Source organism: Pararge aegeria, chromosome 3 (genome assembly GCF_905163445.1).
Source record: "Pararge aegeria chromosome 3, ilParAegt1.1, whole genome shotgun sequence".
In the NCBI taxonomy this organism is placed as follows: domain Eukaryota; kingdom Metazoa; phylum Arthropoda; class Insecta; order Lepidoptera; family Nymphalidae; genus Pararge; species Pararge aegeria.
The window spans coordinates 19,600,968-19,621,542 of NC_053182.1; the positions used below are offsets into that span (position 1 = coordinate 19,600,968).

Consider the following 20,575-nt stretch of genomic DNA (forward strand, 5'->3'; position numbering starts at 1 on the left):
AGAAATAGGTTAGGCGGTAGTTCTTGCCCGGACGAGCTGTCACAAAAGCTCGTCTACTAGATTTATCTGTAGACCCGCTCATGGAGTACACGCAGTTTTAGGCAGAATCTGGTAGGATTTATGTATGTGGATATATGATTCTGGATTAATGATGCGACCGCGTCCTTGACCCGCGCCGAGCCCGATCTCTCCCCCGGGTCATGAAGTCAATTCCAGATGTTAATGACTCTCACACTCGTTAATGTTTAACAGCGTTGTTAAAGCATTGTTACTGGGTTAATCTGAAAGCTTAGAGGTTATTAATTAATCTGACAAAACTGTTGATTTTCTCTTGTGGGAGGTTTTAACCGTTGTAACCGCAGGCTGCCGCCAGAGACGTGCCGCAAAAGCTATTTTGCGTTGCATACAAAGTGTTTCCTTATGGCAACCCTATTGAAGATAAAAGACCGACACGCGCATAGTGCCGACGCTACGCGACGCATAAATACAGTGACAGGAGTCACTTGATTTTACTTTGGCATGTGATGTTAGGGCTGGATCTGATTTCTTTCAGAAAAAACTATTGCAGTGGTTTACTCAAAAAGGTTTTCAGTTTCACAGACAAATTTCAGAGGCAGTAAATAATTTACCTCTAAAGCCTGTGAAGTATTATTTCGGTTTTCATTTACACGTTGTTATTTGTATAAGTAACGTCATTCGGGTTTCTGTCATGGCAGATCGGTAGATTATGCAGTTTTATTTATAGAAAATAAATACCAATCTCACTTAGAATATAAATAAAAATACATTTATACAATAAATTAATCGTATATCTTTAGATGAATAGAATATTTTAGCGAATAGAATATTTTTACTCAGTCATCGAGTCAGTTATGGTACTGTTTTGAAGGTAAAATGAAAGATTGTAGGTTAACAAATATACCTTTATCGCTTTAGAATGTTTCGAGTGCTTACACATAAATTGTAAAAGTTTAAAAATATCCGTTCATCTTGTGCCAATTAATCCGAGGTTGACCCAAATCGAGGGGATCGAGCGCGTTGCAGGTAATATGTAACGCTCAGTTAATTAATCCGTGTGAAAGTTCTCATCCCAAAAGTGTTACTATGTAACATATCAAATTAACAACCTTAGTTTAAGTTATATGTTTGTTTGTATATGTATAAAATTAGAGATATCCGCTAAAGTAGAAAGGTTATGTTAAACAAACAATATATTCAATCCATATATTTTGTGGTTCTGTTCGGCCTAAGGGATGTGGTGTTTGTGTTGATGGAGTGGATTTTTACGCTATTATAAGGAAAAAGACATCGCTCCAGCAGGCCGAGCAAAGGCAGGAGACAAAAGTAATGTCCCCCTATTATATCTCCTTACAAGTGATATAATAAGCGTGTTCACCTGCTAAAGCACGGGAACATGGAATAGGAGAAGACTACCCCCGTTTATTATTACACAAATATTATTTGGATATTTTTCACTTGTGCGCCAATGCTCTGGGAGTTGATAAAGCTGAGGTAGTAGTTTTTTTTTTTTTTTTTTATTAACGATAGGCCAGCGTTCGACGACAATCATGCCCGTTAGAAAGGAATGTTGAGGTCTAGGTTGGAGCACGCTTGCCTAGAAAAAGCCTATTCACTCTCTAGCCTTGAAAGTACTCAAATTAGAGTAGATCAAATTTTATCCTTTCCCGGGGAGAAAATTGTCTCACCTATTATATATTCATGCCGGTGCTTGGACGGTGAACTGAACTATCTTGTAAGTTCCTTAATTTGAAAATAAATAAAGGAGGATGCCGGCACACAGTTTCGTTTGGTGATTTTATTTTTAAAGAAAAACAAAAAATTATGTTTTTATTTTTAAAGAAAAACCTCTAAAATCCCAAGCCTCAACTTCGACCGTTAAAAAATCTTTTAATGATATAAATTAGTGGTTCTATTATTTCCGTCATCTTTTTCTAAATCTACACAAAAAAATCAAAAGAGGTACGTCACTTGTGTACGAAAGCAAAGCAAAACAAAACGAAATTACATATTGTGAACAGTACCTTCAATCAAAATACAATAATCGCATGTGTCAAAATAACCTTACTAAATAAAAAGTAAAAACTCGAGTTTTTATGTTTTTGGTAATGTATTGTAATTATTAAACACTTCAAAATGAGATAAATCCCAAGAAGGCACCTTAAAAGTATTATGTGAAACCAAATCCCATACTACGTCCGGCAATCTCCTTTACGTAAATGATTTAAGATTTTGAGTATCCCCAATAAAATCGGAATACCTGATGTCTTATTTATGTTTTTGAAATTGCTAGAATTAATTAATTAAAAAAAAATGGCTTCGCCCAAACTAGGTAGTTATACATACGCTACATTAAATAATTAAATTATATTACAAATATTAAAAATGTAACATTATGTATTGTGCTGAATGAATTCAAATTGAATAGACTAAAAATGAAAGGGAATTTTCATTTATTATTTCATTAAGATTTTTCGTTAGCTTACCTACAGAAAGTTGTTTTAAAGCGGCTTTGACGTGGATAGGGCTATGATAAAAACTAGTGCACGAAATTAAAGTACCACCCACCGAATTGCCGCACTGAATGTAGTGCAAATTTATTCAAAGTAAACAGAACGTGTTTAACCTCTTTGGATACGTCAGGTCAGGGACTTTATACAGTGCCGATTTTTTAGCAAAACGAATAATTATGATCATTTCGACCTCTTTGCCACATTTGTGACTGCTGGGGGCTTATACGTGGAGGTTCCGGGTACGATAACCGGCAGGGGTAATTCCCAAATTTTACAGTCCAAAAGCGCTGGTGACGGGGAACTAGTCCAGGGTGTCCACAGAATAAAATCTAGTAGGTATTTGTGTCCTCTTTGGCTGCTGCCTAATGCAAAGGGTTTGTTATCTCTTTGGTTTACAGTTCCGAATTATTTCTGGTTTTATGCTTCCACCACCGGCTTCGGTCATGGCTAGTTACCAAGTGCTAACCGATAAAGTGTATCATTTCATCGCAGCTCTAGGACATATTTAATAATCTGTAAAAAAATTAATTTAAATTACCAAAAATTTAAAAAGATTAAGAAAGTTGAAGTTTCTTCTCGCCATTGGTTAAAAAACATTATTTTTCAGGGCTGGGGACGAGTCCAAGTCTTAGGTGTCCACAGAATAAAACATCCAAAAGAAGTTGTAATCTCGTTGACCTACCCATGAGTACATTTTTTATGGAAAATATTACTGTCACTGCAGAACTCCAAGAATTTTTTTGCTTCCATATTTTCTATTCAACTTTTGCATAAAGGTTTATGCACATAAAAAAAGCTATCACAGAGCTGTTATACCTAGAAATAATAAGAACTATAAGAGCATGAGAAGCGAAAATAATATTTGTAAGGTATCATAAGATTCTCGTAGATACGGCATGACCCCTTTCCCAGTTACGTTCCAAGTAATGAAATCAACTCTCAATGTGTTCGGAAGAGGGTTCCTCTTACAAATAGCCTTCGACGAGTGATGGAGTGTCCGGCCGACCCGCCCCTGACCTGCGACTTGCGAATCCTTATAAAAGACTGCCGTTAAGTGCGATCTATTCACGCGGCTGCGAAAGAACTGTTCAATACACATTTCCTTTATTTGTCCTGAATTCTAGAAAACTCTTTTTATGAGAATCGATGACACAGACGCCATCATCATAAATCCTTTACCGGTACGCTACAGACTACAGAGCACGGGTCTCCTCACAGACTGAGGGTTTAAGCCGTCAACCATGCCGGCTTTTATTGCTGGCCTAGAGCGGATTGGTAGACTTCACACATCCTTGGGAACATTATAGAGAACTCATGCAACAAAATATAAAAAATTGTCTTATAGCGAGTTCGCAGTGACTTCGGCCAATAAACATTCAGACTATAAACCACCCCGTTGCATAGCCTGCCCGTTCTTCAGCTCCTAAAAGCATAGCGTCACATTATAGTAGTCTATAACCTTTTCAAGAGTTAAGCCATCTAATGTATAAAAAGGTAACAATTATTTGTTGAAAAGTCAAAATCTCCTGAGGATGATTTCGGAGCTAACCCTTGCGTTCATTGCCGAAGATCTGTTTAATGTGGAGTACAGGGATTGGAGAAATTTTAAATTACACCGTACAGATTCTCTCGAGGAGTATAGCAAATTAAGCTTAATTTTTATAATATATCATGAAATTCCGCAAAGTAACGCTTGCTTCTATCCAATATTTAAAAAAAGGTTTTTGAATCCGACTGGTAGTTCGAAAGAATAGCGGGTGCAAACAAAGTAACAAGACCTTCAGTTTGAATCTCTCTCTTTATGGGCGTTCCTTCATTACTCTTCGAAGATCTTGGTACTGTTGAAATCTCAGATCAGTTTTAATATTAGATTATATTTCATACTAGGTTTGATAAGAGTACTAGAGAATGGAAAGATGGAAAGATAAATAGGCCTACATTTTAATATATTCTAGTCATTTTTCGATCTAGAACCATAAATACAGGAACTTTCAAAATAAATTTTGTGGAAACGGTAAACTAAATCTTAAGCTATAGGATCTAAGTCGCGGGCATCTCGCAGTAATTAATATTAACTAAATTAAATTCCATTATTAGTCTTTCGAAGTGTTCGAAGTTGGCAAAGTTGTTTATAATATAAACGTCTGGCTTAGGCACAATACAAATACAGCCTCCAAGCAGCTTCGCAATAAAGACCTCACTTATCGAACAAAGCACAAAAGTAAACTAATTAAAGTGTTATAATGGAAAGGGACAATTTATTAAGAAATTTCATTGATTTTACGCGGCCTAGCGTTAGCCAAGCTAAGGCATGAACATAGGTTGTTGATCAAATATAATTTTAATTGTTGCTTGAAAACTATTTATTTATTTACAAGCTTTTCAAGGGAAACAAACAGTAGGTACTACTACACATACTAATAATAATAACATGTCGAGCGTGTCATCGTTCTGGGGAGTCCCTCAGGCATAGATGTTCCGGGTGTTCTCATCCTGCTAACGACGAATACTTGCACAGACATAATCAAGTAGCCAGGATACTTCATCAACAACTTAGCCTTATCGATTTTGAGATGCCTTAATGCGTACGACCTGGCGTCAGTTCTTGAAAATAGCAGTGCATTGCTCTACTGGGATCGAACGATTATCACTGACAGGTATATTACAGCTAATAAACCTGATATAGTGCTAGTCGATCGATCAGTGCGCCGTGCAATAATTGTTGACATTACTATTCCACATGACGATAATCTGGTGAAAGCTGAAAAGGAAAAAGTATCTAAATACTTAGACTTTGCTCACGAGATTACCGCTATGTGGAATGTTGAGTCGACCGCTATTGTTCCGATCGTCGTTTCAGTTAATGGTTTCGCTTGGTTGTTGGATCAAGGGTCGGATACAGAAGGCAGTAGTCCTTGAAACGGCTCGTATTGTGAGGAGGTTCCTCACTCTGGAGCCCTGACCGCCGGTTGCTTGGGCATTCAAAAGCCCCGCAAGCGAAGGGTGGATGTTTTTTTATAAATTTTTAATAGTTTTTATTTTTTTTAAGCATTATTAAGAATTAAAAAAAACACAAGACGGTTCACCGTACAAGCACATAGGTGAATTAAACTTTCCCGCTAACATATTTAAGATACTGTTCGAGCTCGACCGCAACCTTGTTAGGAGGGATGCCGTCTTTTTCCTTATAATGGCGTAAAAATCATCGATTCGCTCCTGAGCGAACATTTGAGGTCCGAGTTCTGTTCCCCCACTTCTTTTACCTCGGCAAACCCAACAGTATCGTCGACCCATTATTATATTGTACACGTAATGTGTTCAGTGCCCTTTGGGTATAGTTAACCTACAGGCCTCCCGTGTAGAAGATTTGACAGTAGGCTTTAAACAAAGTTACTTTCACTTTCTTGCTACATAGAGCGAACATGTTACATTTGACAGACAGAGATTCTCGTTCTATATCAGAATTATCGGAATTGTTGTTGCCTTAAGTTCTATGAAACAGTCTGCGACAACATATGACTATTTTTTTAAGTCGACTCACACGCGCACGAAGTCGCACGAATCCGCTAGTTTTATATATATTTTGTTACTTAAATAACAATTATAAGCGTATTTGTAACAAACCAAATCAATTTAATAAAAAATCTGGCCAATATTAATTTATTATTTTACCAACTTTAAAATTACTGCACTTACCTGAGGGAGTAAGCGCCGTTACTCGCGGGGGGGCGAGTTGATTGTTGTGATTGTCGTCTCGCGGGGGACTGGCTACCGCGCCCTCAGTGTTGTTGTTGCTCGGGGGCCCGGGACCCTCGCCGGAGCCAGCTTCTATTTGCAGCTGTAACAGATACGGACTCCATCAGGCATTTTTTTGATGTGAAACGTCTATAGGCGGAGGGTAAACCTGATTTTTGGCGTGGCGACACAGGCAGTGGCGACGCTTCACCACGCTAATGATTGAATTTTTGTATTTCGTACGTAACAATTAAAATGAATATTCAAAATTCAATATTTAAAATTCATTTATTTCAAGTAAGCACTTTAGAAAAGTCAAGTCTATCTGTGTGAGGTGACTCTACCACCGGTTCGGAAGGCAGATTCTACCGAGAAGAAGCCGGCAAGAAACTCAGCAGTTGCTCTTTTCCAACATTAACAATTTACATTTTACATTTCAAAATTCATTTTTCTATCTTGTGAGAGATGAAAGCGGAGCCGGATGCTTCCAAGCAACCTTGTCATTAAGAAATTCATCAATTGTATAATAACCTCGCTGTAATAAATGTGTTTTAACACATTCTTTAAACTTATGCATTGGTAGGTCCAAAATTACCTTAGGAATCATATTATAAAAGCGTATTCTTGGTCCCACAAATGAGTTCTGCACCTTTCGCTTAATTTTGTAATAAAACTGTCATTATTAACCGACTTACAAAAAGGAGTGGTTATCCATTTGGTTGTATTTTTTTTTTATTTGTGGGACAAATTTGTAATGCTTTATCTTTTCATTATGCAATATCTGCAATAACTTACAGAAAACAATTTTAGATGTTTCACATCTGCCAGACGTCCCGACTCCCGTGACGGCTCACGCGTTTTTTTTCAGTTACTATTCCTACAGTAAAATATTTTACAAACAATCCGTCAAACTTTAGGCTCTCTTATAATATAACGTTGTAATAGATAGATAATGCAAAACTTCTAGGGGTTTTAGGGTTCTTTACGTAAGGACCCTTTGTACGGACAGGAGTAATAGTGGAGCTTTTTGTAACTCGTCGGGGAAAGAACTAACGCCTTGCTTATTTCTTCCGCTTAGAACTCGGTTCGAACCCGGGACCTCCCGCTTATAACAGCTCTCACCACTTCGCCAGAACAATCAAAAAAATATTGCTTTAGTATTGGAACTAACTTCACAGCTAAACATTAACTGGACTGTGAGATAGTGGTAACAAAAAAAAACCTGGCTAAGTTTGTTGTGGGCTCTTCTTAGACCAGAGCGCGTTTGTAACCCTCCTAGCTTTAGTTTTAAGTTAACGAATGCAGTTATCACTATCACCTAACATTAGTGTTAACATGTTAAATGTATGTACACTCCATAACTGCCTGTGATGAGGTAAACATGAATAAAACATAGTTTGAATTTTTGAAACATGAGAAAAACACTGCAGTCTCATTGCGACAAATCAATAAAAGTATAACATTACGCTTTATTTCCCCCGAGCGTAGGTTCGTTTCATCTTAATACACTTTCAACTGAGTAATATTAAAGCGTTATCGAACAGTGATCAGAATTTTAAACTAAGATTTTTGACCTTTAATTTACAGTATATGTTATGTTTATACCGCGTATTTTTTAAACTAAACCATCGCCTAAAACAGAGCAACACTTCTCAGGGCATGCTAAGAACGCCTCCTATAAAGGGCCGCCCTGTGTATATTAACCTGAGGTGTATATCATAAGCCTCATGCGCTTTTTATTACTTCGGTAACCACGCCCTTTAAACCAGAACACAAATAAATATACTATGACAATACACACATCGCCATCTAGCCTCTAGGCCCAAAGTAAGCGTAGCTTGTGTTATGGGTACCAGGATAGCTGATGAATAGTTTTATTAATGTGATACCCATAAATACTTATAATATACAGATAAACACCCAGACACTGAAAAACATTCATGCTCATCACACAAACATTTTCCAGTTGTGGGAATCGAACCCACGGCCACTCAGAAAGCAGGGTCGCTGCCCACTGCGCCAGTCGGCATAAATAAACTATATTTAAGAAATGTTTCTTAAATATAGTTCAACGGGTACATACCACGATAACACACCTTAATACCTTTATCTTCAATCGTGAGGATGGTTTTAATTTAGCAAGTGTGTGGAATCCAGTGGTAAGATTATGAGATTATGCAAACCAAGAAAGCATGGTCGTGGATAATTTTGGACCTACCAATGCTTAAGTATAAAGAATGTGTAATATACATTTATTACAGCGAGGTTATTATACAATTGATGAATTTCTTAATGACAAGGTAGCTTGGAAGCATCCGGCTCCGCTTTCATCTCTCAAAAGATAGAAAAATGAATTATAAAATGTAAATTGTTTATATTGGAAAAGAGCAACTGCTGAGTTTCTTGCCGGCTTCTTCTCGGTAGAATCTGCCTTCCGAACCGGTGGTAGAGTCACCTCACACAGATAGACTTGACTTTTCTAAAGTGCTTACTTGAAATAAATGAATTTTAAATATTGAATTTTTTGAATTTCGTGCAATACCGACAAAAACAACACTTCCCGTGACATCCTACTTTGTATCTCGTACCTACGCAGTCCCGTCGTGACCACGATCCATTCAACTGGGTCGAAATAACGACAAATCCAAAAATATTATCGCGGTATGTACCCGTTAAACTATATTTAAGAAATGTTATCAGAATTTTTACCAATATTTCCCAACGCAGAGTAAGTCTGGCCGAATTATTAATGATATTCATCCTCATGGTTCTAACCCACTACCGGCCCACTACACGGCACGGGTCTTCTCCCAGAATGAGAAGGGTTTAGGGCGTAGTCCACCACGCTGGCCCAGTTGGTGGACTAGTGCGGTATTATTAATAACTCGGTATATTGTGTGTGAAACGGTGATAGCGCATTGCGCACAGCACGAATCCAAGAACGCACCTCTTACTTTTCTAAGTTATGTGGCGTTTTAAGTAATTAAAATATCACTTGCTTCAACGGTGAAGGAAAACATCACCTCAACCATAAGGAAACCTACATGAGTGAGAGTTTGTCTTTATTTTTGTTTTTTTTTCTACCCCTGAATAGGGAAAAAATTTTTGTATGAAATACTGAAACGGGGAATGAAAGCTATACGTCCTTGGAACTCAGTAATTGAGCCATCCATTGGTTGAAAATATATGAATCACGATAATTTGAAGCGATAAGGCCTATTGTACTTTTAATTTTTTGATTTTGTGTTTTTTTTAGTTCTTATTCTTTGTATTTGGTGTACAATAAAGTGTTTAAAAAACCAAAAAAAATCACGTGTTTCAATATTTTTGTTGCCTGTAGCACGTTTACTGGAGACGGGAATATTTCTTAACCTCACGGGATATTACAAATTCAATGCAGACGAAGTTGCTGACATTCAATAGATATATAAAGAGATCGTTGGGGTCCCAAGGTGCTACAGTGGCGATCCTTTCTACTTATATTACATCGACACGTGCCAGTGTGTTATTGGTGTGAACGTGTGTGCGCATAATTATTTTTATATTATCAAGGAAGGACCTCTATCTTATCTCTGTTGCCTTAGCAGGTAATTCGTGACCGCATTTGACCTTTAATTAACAGTATATGTTATGTTTATACCGCGTATTTTTTAAACTACTTAAACCATCGCCTACAACAGAGCAACACTTCTCAGGGCATGCTAAGAACGCCTCCTATAAAGGGCCGCCCTGTGTATATTATCCTGAGGTGTATATCATAAGCCTCATGCGCTTTTTATTACTTCGGTAACCACGCCCTTTAAACCAGAACACAAATAAATATACTATGACAATACACACATCGCCATGTAAGCGTAGCTTGTGTTATGGGTACCAAGATAGCTGATGAATATTTTTATGAATGTGATACCCATAAATACTTATAATATACAGATAAACACATAAACAGTTTGTTATAATGTTCATCACACAAACATTTTCCAGTTGTGGGAATCGAACCCACGGCCACTCAGAAAGCAGGGTCGCTGCCCATTGCGCCCGTCGGCAGAAATAAACATGGCGATAAGTCGAACTTAGTCACACAGTTAATGGACACTGAAAAACAATCATATTCATCACACAAACATTTTCCAGTTGTGGGAATCGAACCCACGGCCTAGGACTCAGAAAGCAGGGTCGCTGCCCACTGCGCCAGTCGGCAGAAATAAACATGGCGGTAAGTCGAACTTAGTCACACAGTTAATGACAAGGTTGCTTGGAAGAATCCGGCTCCGCTTTCAGCTCTAACAAGATAGAAAAATGAATGTTAAAATGTAAAATGTAAATTGTTGATGTTGAGTTTCTTGCCGGCATCTTCTCGGTAGAATCTGCCTTCCAAACCGGTGGTAGTGTCACTACAAACTACAGACTTGACCTTTCAAAAGTGCTTATATTAGGCCTATTTGAAATAAATGAATTTTGAATTTGAATGTTGAGTATGAATTTAGTCACAAATAGCTACTAAGTACTAGATATTATTATAAACACTTTGAGGAAATATCATTTTTTTTTAATTTTAAAATTCATTTAAAAATTTTCGGAACCGACAGATTTTGAACCTGCGACTCTCTGGCAATTGCGGCCTGAGCGCTATAATCAACTAGGCTACGGCTCTCCTACCGTCGATGCCGAAATTTGTATATGCCTTTTACATCCGTCTTATAGCGACTGTGTCATTGTAACCTTATAGTGCTACAGTAATTATAAGACTGATCACATTTCATAAAATACAGATTCATTCAGCCATTATTGTATGCACTGCATTGTGGCCAAAAACAGTGAAAACGCCCCGCGCACATCTCACTTTACACCTGCGGAATGTTGCCAGCTCACATACTTTTTCCCATTTTCACAACTCTTAGAACATTAGAGGTAAAATAATTACTGTCATCTGCTAAATGGTATGAAGTGGCTAACCGTTTGCTCGAGAAACCATTCTAAAGTGGAGTGGTTTCTGATGCTTCAATATTAGTCGTGTACACGGCTTCTGTATGTTCTTAATTCTGTGGCTTCTTCTACGAAAGTGGAGGACAATGTCCAGCCCAACAACGCAGGACGTTACGCTACTCTGTATAGATGAATATTATATTATATGTACTACAGCTCTCCTACCGCCGCGCCGGTGCCGAAATTAGTAGGTATTATGTGCCTTTTATTTAGTAATGAAATCGTGTTTTAAGCTGTCATATGAATAGGACCTCCCTCTTGATTAGTAACCTCACCGCCAAAATGGAGGCTTATAACCTAAGTTGGCAACACTTGATGTAAAGCTAAAAGGCTATTTCATTTCCACGTTTCCTCATCATCACCATCATGAACTGCTGATGTAATTAAGTCTCGCCTCGGTTTTGAAATTAATTTGACATCATTTGTTTCGGTAATTATCGATGTAACTCCCGATGTGAACAACAGAGAACAGTTATGCTCAATTCTTAGGTATTATTCAGATAACGACATTCATGATCGTTTCCTGGCTTTCATTAATGTGTCTGAAAGTCGTACGTCGGACACACTTTAATATATTTTTTTAAGGCTTGCAGGGTTGTTACAGGAAAAGGTAATTAAATATTATAAAAGTACGATTATTTTTTAAAAAAAAGCTAAACTATCGCATTAGGTTTAAGTATTCTGTAATGATAATGTTAGAATAAGAATATAAATAAATAAACCTTCAAAACCCTAGGAACGCCACTGGAAAGGGTTAAGGCCGTAGTGGACTACCACGCGGATTGGTGGACTCCACACACCTTTGAAAACATTATATAGAACTCTCAGGCAAGAAAATTTTCCTTCACCATTGAAGCAAGTGATATTTTAATTGCAAAACGCACAAAACCATAAAAAAGTTAGAGGTGCATACTCGGTTTTATATATTCGTTTCCTCATAATGGACACAAATTGCATTGTAAAGGTTGCATCAGTCATGTAATGCCTCCCTAAAGTCCTAATTACCTGAACGCGAATGGGGGAGCGTCCAAATAATAGGCCCCGAATTTACCATAAAGTTGGTTTACGATTGCGGCGGAAATAAAGTCCCCTTCCTAACGAGTCTTGCCCGAGAATGACTGAAGAAGTCGACGCGGGAAAGGAAAAAGTCAAATGAAATCAGCATAAAATATTGCTAAAGAAGTATTTTACTGCACTTCGACGGCCGACTGGTGCAGTTGGCAGCGACCCTGCTTTCTGAGTCCAAGGCTGTGGGTTCGATTCCCACAACTCCATTTCAGTGTTTATATATATATATGTTTATTATAAGCATTTATGTATATTATTCGTAAGAATATTCATCAGTCATCTAATTAAGAATTCGTTCAATTTGGGATCTTGTATACTACTTTGAAAATAAGATTAGTATATGATTTATAAAAAAAGAAATTCTACCAATAAAAGTTAGCTAGTTAAGTAGTTAGTGATTGTGCAGTCTAAGATGGTAACGGGCTTACCTATTAGGGGCATGGCAGTTATATTATAAAATCAAACATGCCACGACATACCCCTAAAAATAAGACTGCACACAATCTTAAATAAAAATAATTGAAAGATTCATAAGAAACTGTGATCTAAAGGATACTCTTTGATTTACGTACCCATAGTTCAGTGGGACTAGTTTAGGACTTCGGCTTCCGAGTTCGAATGCCAGCACGCACCTCTAACTTTTCCAGGTTAAAATCCTGAGGAAACCTGCACGACTGCAGAGCTAGCACAGGCAGGAGACAAAAGTCCCCTTATCCCCTGATTGTATCCCCTGATTGTATCCCCTGATAAGGGATATAATTAACTTATCTATCTGGCACCTGCTAAAGCACGGGAACATAGAACCGGAGAAGTTTACCCCCGTTTATTATTAGCTAGCTAGCTATCGGTTATCACCGGAAACACAAATAAAATGACATTTTCTAAAAATGAATCCTAGCTAGATCGATTTATCGCCCCGAAACCCCCTGTATACTAAATTTCATGAAAATCGTTGGAGCCGATTCCGAGATTCCAATTATATATATACAAGAATTGCTCGTTTAAAGATATAAGATATATATTTATATATACACACAACTTATGTGTCAATGTTCTGGGAGTTAATATTTTATTTATTTAAACTCTTTATTTGTATACCACTACACAGTTCGGAAAATAAAGGAGGAATAGAGAGAAACACAAAGACTGCCTAGAATACAAAAGGCGGCCTTATTGCTTAAAAGCGACCTCTGCCAGGCAACCTTAAGATTAGGACAACAAGAGCGAGAACAAATAGGTGGTGTACAATTATTATAAACCTACACTCAAATAACTACATACGAATACACAAACAAAATGTACACAAATAAAATATATACATATATGTATATATTTATAAGTATATATTTATAAAATAAATATAAAAATAATAAACTAATATATATTATGATAAGCTATATTATATTAATGAATAGATGGAAAAAAAATAAAAACCAGTCGTCTTATTGCGACGATTAAGATTTAAGTGCATTTTAAACATATCAAGCGATTTTGCTAAGGCTATGGGAGAATATATAATAATAATAATAATCTTTATTTCGGACATTTGTCCATATCGTGTTAGTAAAACAATGTAGTTAAACAAACCTATGTTAGTACTTAACAACTAAGAAAAAAAAACCTTATTCTATACACAAAATTCCTTATAGTCTACTTATAACACCCCTATAGCGCGTGTGCACACCATCCCAGCACTCCCAGAGAGAGCTGTCCAGCCTGCATGCCAGTGTACTGAGGAGGGTGTTGGTGCTGCTCACGAGCCTGCTCATCATTGACGCAGCACGTTTGCGGATGATCGCGTAGAAATCATCTACCCACGCATCCGCAAACATCTCTGACGCGCTGCAGCGTCGTGGCTTCTTCAAAACCGCCCTCAGCACATTATTGTACTGAAGTCGCATATCATTTGTATCCTTTCCTCTGGGAGATAACTGTCTTCTGCCCATGCTAGCCCTGTTGCGAGTTTTCCATGTTTTCAGAGGCGTAGACTCCACACACCTTTGGAATCCCCACTGGGTCAGAAGGTTTACTATGATTTAAACCCATCTCATTGTGGGAGAAGAACTGTGCCATTCGAATTATACAAATTAAACAATGGCCATGCATTTAATACCCATCAGTACAAATAAACTACGTTGTCCCGTAATAGTTTGCAAATGAGGGTTTGCAAATAGCCGGGAAATCCGGGAAAGGTCTCCGGGTCTCGCTATCTGTAACCTTACTTTTGATAATGTTACCGTTTATGTCAGAGAGGGGGTTTGAATACTATGTTAGATCTTAGATGTGTTAGTGATATCTGCATATCGGCTGCGAGAGGTGCAAAACTCCTTTGTTGGGTTGAGTATCAGCTTTTATAATATGATTCCTAAGACAATTCTGGACCTACCAATGCATACATTTAAACAATGTGTTACAACACATTTATTACAGACAAGCTGTTGCCCCCGCGACTTTGTCCGCGTTTGATTTTGTTTTTTGATGTGTTCTAAAAATATTTTAAGTATTCAGTATCGCTAAGCCTTAAATGAGGGGTTTGCTGCTGTCCGCTGAGGATTTTTGTCCTCTATCTCCAACCACATTCATCAGATCTACACAAAGTATGGCCAAAATTAAACACATATTTTAATCTCTATAGTACAAAAATAAATATTTAAATCGGTTATAATTTGTCGGAGTTATGGTGTAAAATCGTCAGACACTTTCGTCCCCTCTCCCAAAGGAACCGAGCTTAATGTCGGGATAAAAAGTATTCTACATTACTTCTTACACTTCCAAGATTATGTGTACAAAGAGGATTGGTTAAGTAGTTTTTGCGTGAAAGCGTAACAAACAAACTTATATTGATATTTATAATATTAGTAGGGAAGGGATAGGGATAGGGATAGGTTACGATACAATTGACGAATTTCAGGTAACTTGGAAGTGTAGCGGGACTGCTGGCGTCAGCGGTTTCGCCGAAAGGCTTGTAGGAACGTTTGTTACCGGCGTTAGTCAGTTGTCCCTCGCCCGCCGCTCACACTAGTCCACTTTGAACGTTGGTTTAATTGTAAAAATATTAAATATTTAAATCACTGTTGTAGCCTTATTTAATCTCCGGTAACCTAGATAGGGACCACCGTGCTATACGAAGAATCGTGGAAGTTTTTAGTTCTTGCAGTGTAATCAAGAAAATCATATCTCCCTACCCTGTGTACAATACCTTTACCCAGAGACTTCACTCGCTATTATAAAGGTCTAGATCAAGCGGTTAAATCTATTTATAACTGACGACCCTTGTTAAGGACTCGAGAGTACATGTTCATATTGTGTAAAGACTGGCCTTTTACTCGTGACGTCAGAGGTATAAGAGAAGGGCGTAACGCCTACGGGCGATATTATTTTGAGATGCTTAAATCTGCTCACAGTTTCTCCCGCGTGTTTATTCGCTTTTACTGCACACGTCCTTCTACAAATATATTTTGTTAAATCTAGTATAATATCTAACAGTACTACTGATCCTTTTGTGACATAGTTTTCCTGCCAAAGGTTGCCTGGCAGAGATCGCTACTAAGCGATAAGGCCGCCTTTTGTATTCTACTTCCGTCTTTGTATTTCTATTGTTCTTTTATTTTCCTAACTTTGTAGTGGTGTACAAATAAAGTGTTAAATAAATATTGTTCATCCGTGGCAGGTATACAGCCATGCTTATTTCTGATTTCCAGCTTCCCACTGCGCCAATCGCATATGTATAATTTGCTGGCTTCAACTCCATAGAATCTGCTTTCCGAACAGGTAGGTATAGTTACTACAAACAGACTGACGTGACGTTGTAAAAGTGCATAAAAGTAGGCCTTATAGAAATATATGAATAATATAAAAAAAAATAAGACCATACATTTGTGATAAACGTGTTATATTTTAATACATACTCGGGGACTCGGCAGACGTCGACCTGAACGGTATTATCCAGGCACATGAGTCGTAACACGTCACAGATTGATGGACAAAAGCGGACATTTCAAGACGTGTTCCTTGCATGCACCTACGCGGTACATCTCAGATTGATGGACAAGAGCGGACATTTCAGGACGTGTTCCTTGCATGCACCTACGCGGTACGTCTCATATTGATGGACAAGAGCGGACATTTCAGGACGTGTTCCTTGCATGCACCTACGCGGTACGCCTCAGATTGATGGACAACAGCGGACATTTCAGGACGTGTTCCTTGCATGCACCTACGCGGTACGTCTCATATTGATGGACAAGAGCGGACATTTCAGGACGTGTTCCTTGCATGCACCTACGCGGTACGTCTCATATTGATGGACAAGAGCGGACATTTCAGGACGTGTTCCTTGCATGCACCTACGCGGTACGCCTCAGATTGATGGACAACAGCGGACATTTCAGGACGTGTTCCTTGCATGCACCTACGCGGTACGTCTCATATTGATGGACAAGAGCGGACATTTCAGGACGTGTTCCTTGCATGCCGTATAGGCTATAGGTTTACAGGCGATGGTTTTATACTTATCATCGGATGGGTAATCTGCTTGATCCATAAATTATAATTAAGTATGAAAATTCGTAAGATGTTGACATTCCTATATTAATCCTTATCCAAATAATTAGTTATATAAATATTCATTTTGATTATGCAAATTCCTTTTTAAATTATTCAAATTGAACCTATCGCTTAGAAGTTGCGACGGGTATCATGCAAAAAGCAAGAAGAATGCAGCGGGTCGCGAATAACATAGTTTGGAAATACAACTGGACGTGGTAGGTAGCGCTGCAATTCGTTTATGATCTCAAATTTAATAACGGATGTTATTGGGACGTCAAGACGTACCTAGAGACAGCTCAACAAAATCGTTTATTTTTTAGTTCTTAAGTAGTAACAGTAAAGCGTTGTACCGTTGCGTTACCGAACAACCATTGTGTTCACAAACAATGATCATCGTACTACTAAGGTGTATGAGGAACCGAAGTACTACGAATTTTTACACCGGTAGGCAGTGGCGGGCACTGGGTTTCTTACCAGGGTATGCATACAGCAGGAAAATTGCACAAAATGGCAAAAATCCGGGCTATATTTCAATTTTAGGGTATGCAGTGCTTTCGTGCATGTATGAAATGCACGCCACTGCCGGTAGGAGGGACATATCATTGCTACGAATACCTAAAGCACGCACCTCCAACTTTTTTCCAAGTTGTGCGTTTTAAGCAATTAAAGTATAACTTGCTTAAACCGTGAAGGAAAAGATCGCAAGGATACCTGCGTACCTGAGAGTTCTTCATAATGTTCTCAAAGGTGTGTGGAGTCCACCAATCCGCACTGGGCTAGCGTGGTAAACTACGGCCTAAACCCCTTCTTATTGTGGCCCTGTAATGGGTCACGGGCGGGCGATGGAGAAAGCTCTACATGACCAAATCAGAAATGAGGAGTTGCGCAGAAGAATAAGAGTTACCGACATAGCTCAACGAGTCGCTATAGGCGGAGCATAAAGGTCGGAAAACTGATGGACTTTAACTTTAACCGTTAAACGCAGTGTCGTTCGGCCCCCAACGAGGTGGACAGACCACATTAAACAAGGTTCTGGGGGCCGCTGGAAACAAATGGCTTAGAAACATAGATTTTGAAAACTCTGAACAGTTTAATCAAGTAGCGTATAAAACAATACGAAGTTATAAACAAAATTAGCACGACAATCCGCGATCAAATAACTCACGAGCTTTATCGGCTAACATAAAGTGTGGCTAATCTAGCGTCTACTTAGAACAGTACTTATTAGGCATAAACGTAGCAATCTTTAGTAGTAACGAATATTTTAACAGCGTAGCCTTAGGTGGAGATTTTGTATTTTATACCGGTGTTGAATGAATAAATGAATGAATACACTTTTATTGTACAACAAAGAAAACACTAGTTACAGAGATATAAACATAGAGCAAGTGAGTACAATTTAGTGGCCTTAGCGATTTCGTTCAGGGCAGACAAAACATAGAAAAGAGGTAGGTGGTGCAATAAATAAAATGTAAACATTACACAAATATATAAATACTAACGGACCCCAGCGGCATCTGTGGGGCTGATTTGTGAATTTTAACAATCCAGGGTGCCACCCAAACGCATACCATAAAATTCATTTAAATCGGTCCAGCCGTTTAGGAGGAGTTCAGTGACATCCACATGCACACAAGAAATACATATATAAAGATATTATATATATTGTTACGCTTTCACGCAAAAACTGCTTAACCAATCCTCATGAAACTTTGTACACATATTTTTGGAAGTGTTAGAAGTTATATAGAATACTTACCCGACATTAAGCTCCGTTCCTTTGGGAGTGTCGATGAAAGTGTTTGAAGATTTTACACCTTAACTCCGACAAATTATAACCGATACAAATAATTACTTTTGTAATATAGAGGTTATAATATGTGTTTAATTTTGCCTAAATTGTGTGTAGATCTGATGAATGTGGTTGGAGATAGAGGACAGAACTCCTCAGCGGACAGCAGCAAACTCCTCATATAAGGTTTAGCACAGTGGCGTGCATAGAGGGTATGCACAGGGAATGCAGATGATGTAAAATGAAGAAATTCTTTAGTACGAGTTATTAAAAACTTAGGGATAGGCATTGTAAGAGTTGTAAAAAGCCTACCCTTAAGTATTTATAACTCGTACTGGGGATTTTCTTCATTTTGTATCATCTGCATACACTGTGCATACCCTTTATGCACGCCACTGGTTTAGCAATACTGAATACTTTAAATTTTTCAAACGCAGATGAAGTCGCGGTCAACAGCTAGTTATATTATAAACTAGCGACCCATCTCATGTATGCCGATTTCCTCACGGTTCCTCACACCGGGAAGCAATTGATATTTTAATTGCTTAAAACGCGCATTACTTAGAAAATTTAGAGGTGCGTGCCGGATATCGAACTCAAGATCCCCCGTAAGGAAGGCCGAATCCCTTAACCCTGAGCTATCACCACGAATCAACCAGTACATATTTATATTGTTAAAACAATTATTCAAAGAAAGACATAAAACGGAAAGAATCTCCAAAAAATTAAAGAAACAAAACTCTCTCTTTGTGTACAAAGCCTTTCGTCCGGTTCTTTGAAAAGTTAGGGCTAAGTAATAATAATAATAATAATAATACTACAGGAGTTATTCCCAATAGTCTTCTACATAGCTTAAAAATAATAGGTCTGGAAGAATCTCTCTACATCGGTTTGCAAAAAGCTGCCATTTTAAATACATGTAGAATAGTAAGAAAGTTTTTGCAGGTTGACGAAAGCATTGGTTTAACATAAAAACACACCACTGCATTTACTTGGTTAAGGCCCGTAAATGCAGTTAAAACCAGCCAAGAGCTGAGAAATAAAAACACTTCCAAATAATAATAATAATAATAATCATTTTGATAAATTTAAAGATTTTAAAATAATGACAGTGTCAGTACATATTTGAAAATTTAATGTACGTCCATAAAAACATTTCTAAATTTAAGAAAAAATGTGACTGTAATAATTTAAACATTAGAAGTAAGAATAAACTTACAGTGCAATATACTAGGTTACATAAAATTCATAATTCGTTTAAAGGAAATTGCATACAATTCTACAATAAACTACCAATTGACATCTTGGAGATGTCTCTTAAAAAGTTCAAAGTTTGTATTAAACGTAAGCTTATAGAAAAGTCCTATTATAGTATAAAGGACTACGTAAACGATAAAAAAGCTTGGGTGTAAATTATTGCTCTAACCAGGTTGCTCTTCTAATAATTTAAAATTACATTGTGAGATGGCGATAACAAAAAAAAAAAAAAAAAACACCCGGCTAAGTTTGTTGTGGGCTTCTTCTTAGACCGGGACGCGTTTGGAACCCTCGTAGCTTTAGTTTTAAGTTTACGAATGTGGTTATCGCCATCATCTCACTACCGTGTAATTCTTATGTACGCATCAAAAGTGCCACCTGTGGGCCTACTTGAATAAAGATATTTTTGACTTTGACTTTGACATTTATTCAGGCTAAAAATGATGGATATAATAATTACAAGAATGCCCTAACCTCTGCGGAAGGAAAACCTGTGTTACAGAGGCTAGGTCCTTCCTGATGTTACAAAGTGCGCTTGATTATTTGAAACCTATGTTTAACCTATGTATAAAAATTAAACTATAAGTAAAGAATTAATTTTGTAGGTCTGTGTGGGGTATTTAAGTAGTTACTTGAAATAAAGGCTGTCCGTCAAGCA

General features: G+C 37.7%; 1 protein-coding gene across 1 annotated transcript in view; it reads right to left on the minus strand.

The window, feature by feature from the left end:
* Positions 1-20,575, minus strand: part of LOC120637450 (dual specificity tyrosine-phosphorylation-regulated kinase 2) — a 71,675-nt gene that overhangs the window by 39,792 nt on the left and 11,308 nt on the right. Inside the window, exon 2 of the mRNA XM_039909299.1 lies at positions 6,228-6,369. Within this exon, the coding sequence (XP_039765233.1) occupies positions 6,228-6,369 (142 nt within the window). The remainder of the gene's footprint in view (positions 1-6,227; positions 6,370-20,575) is intronic.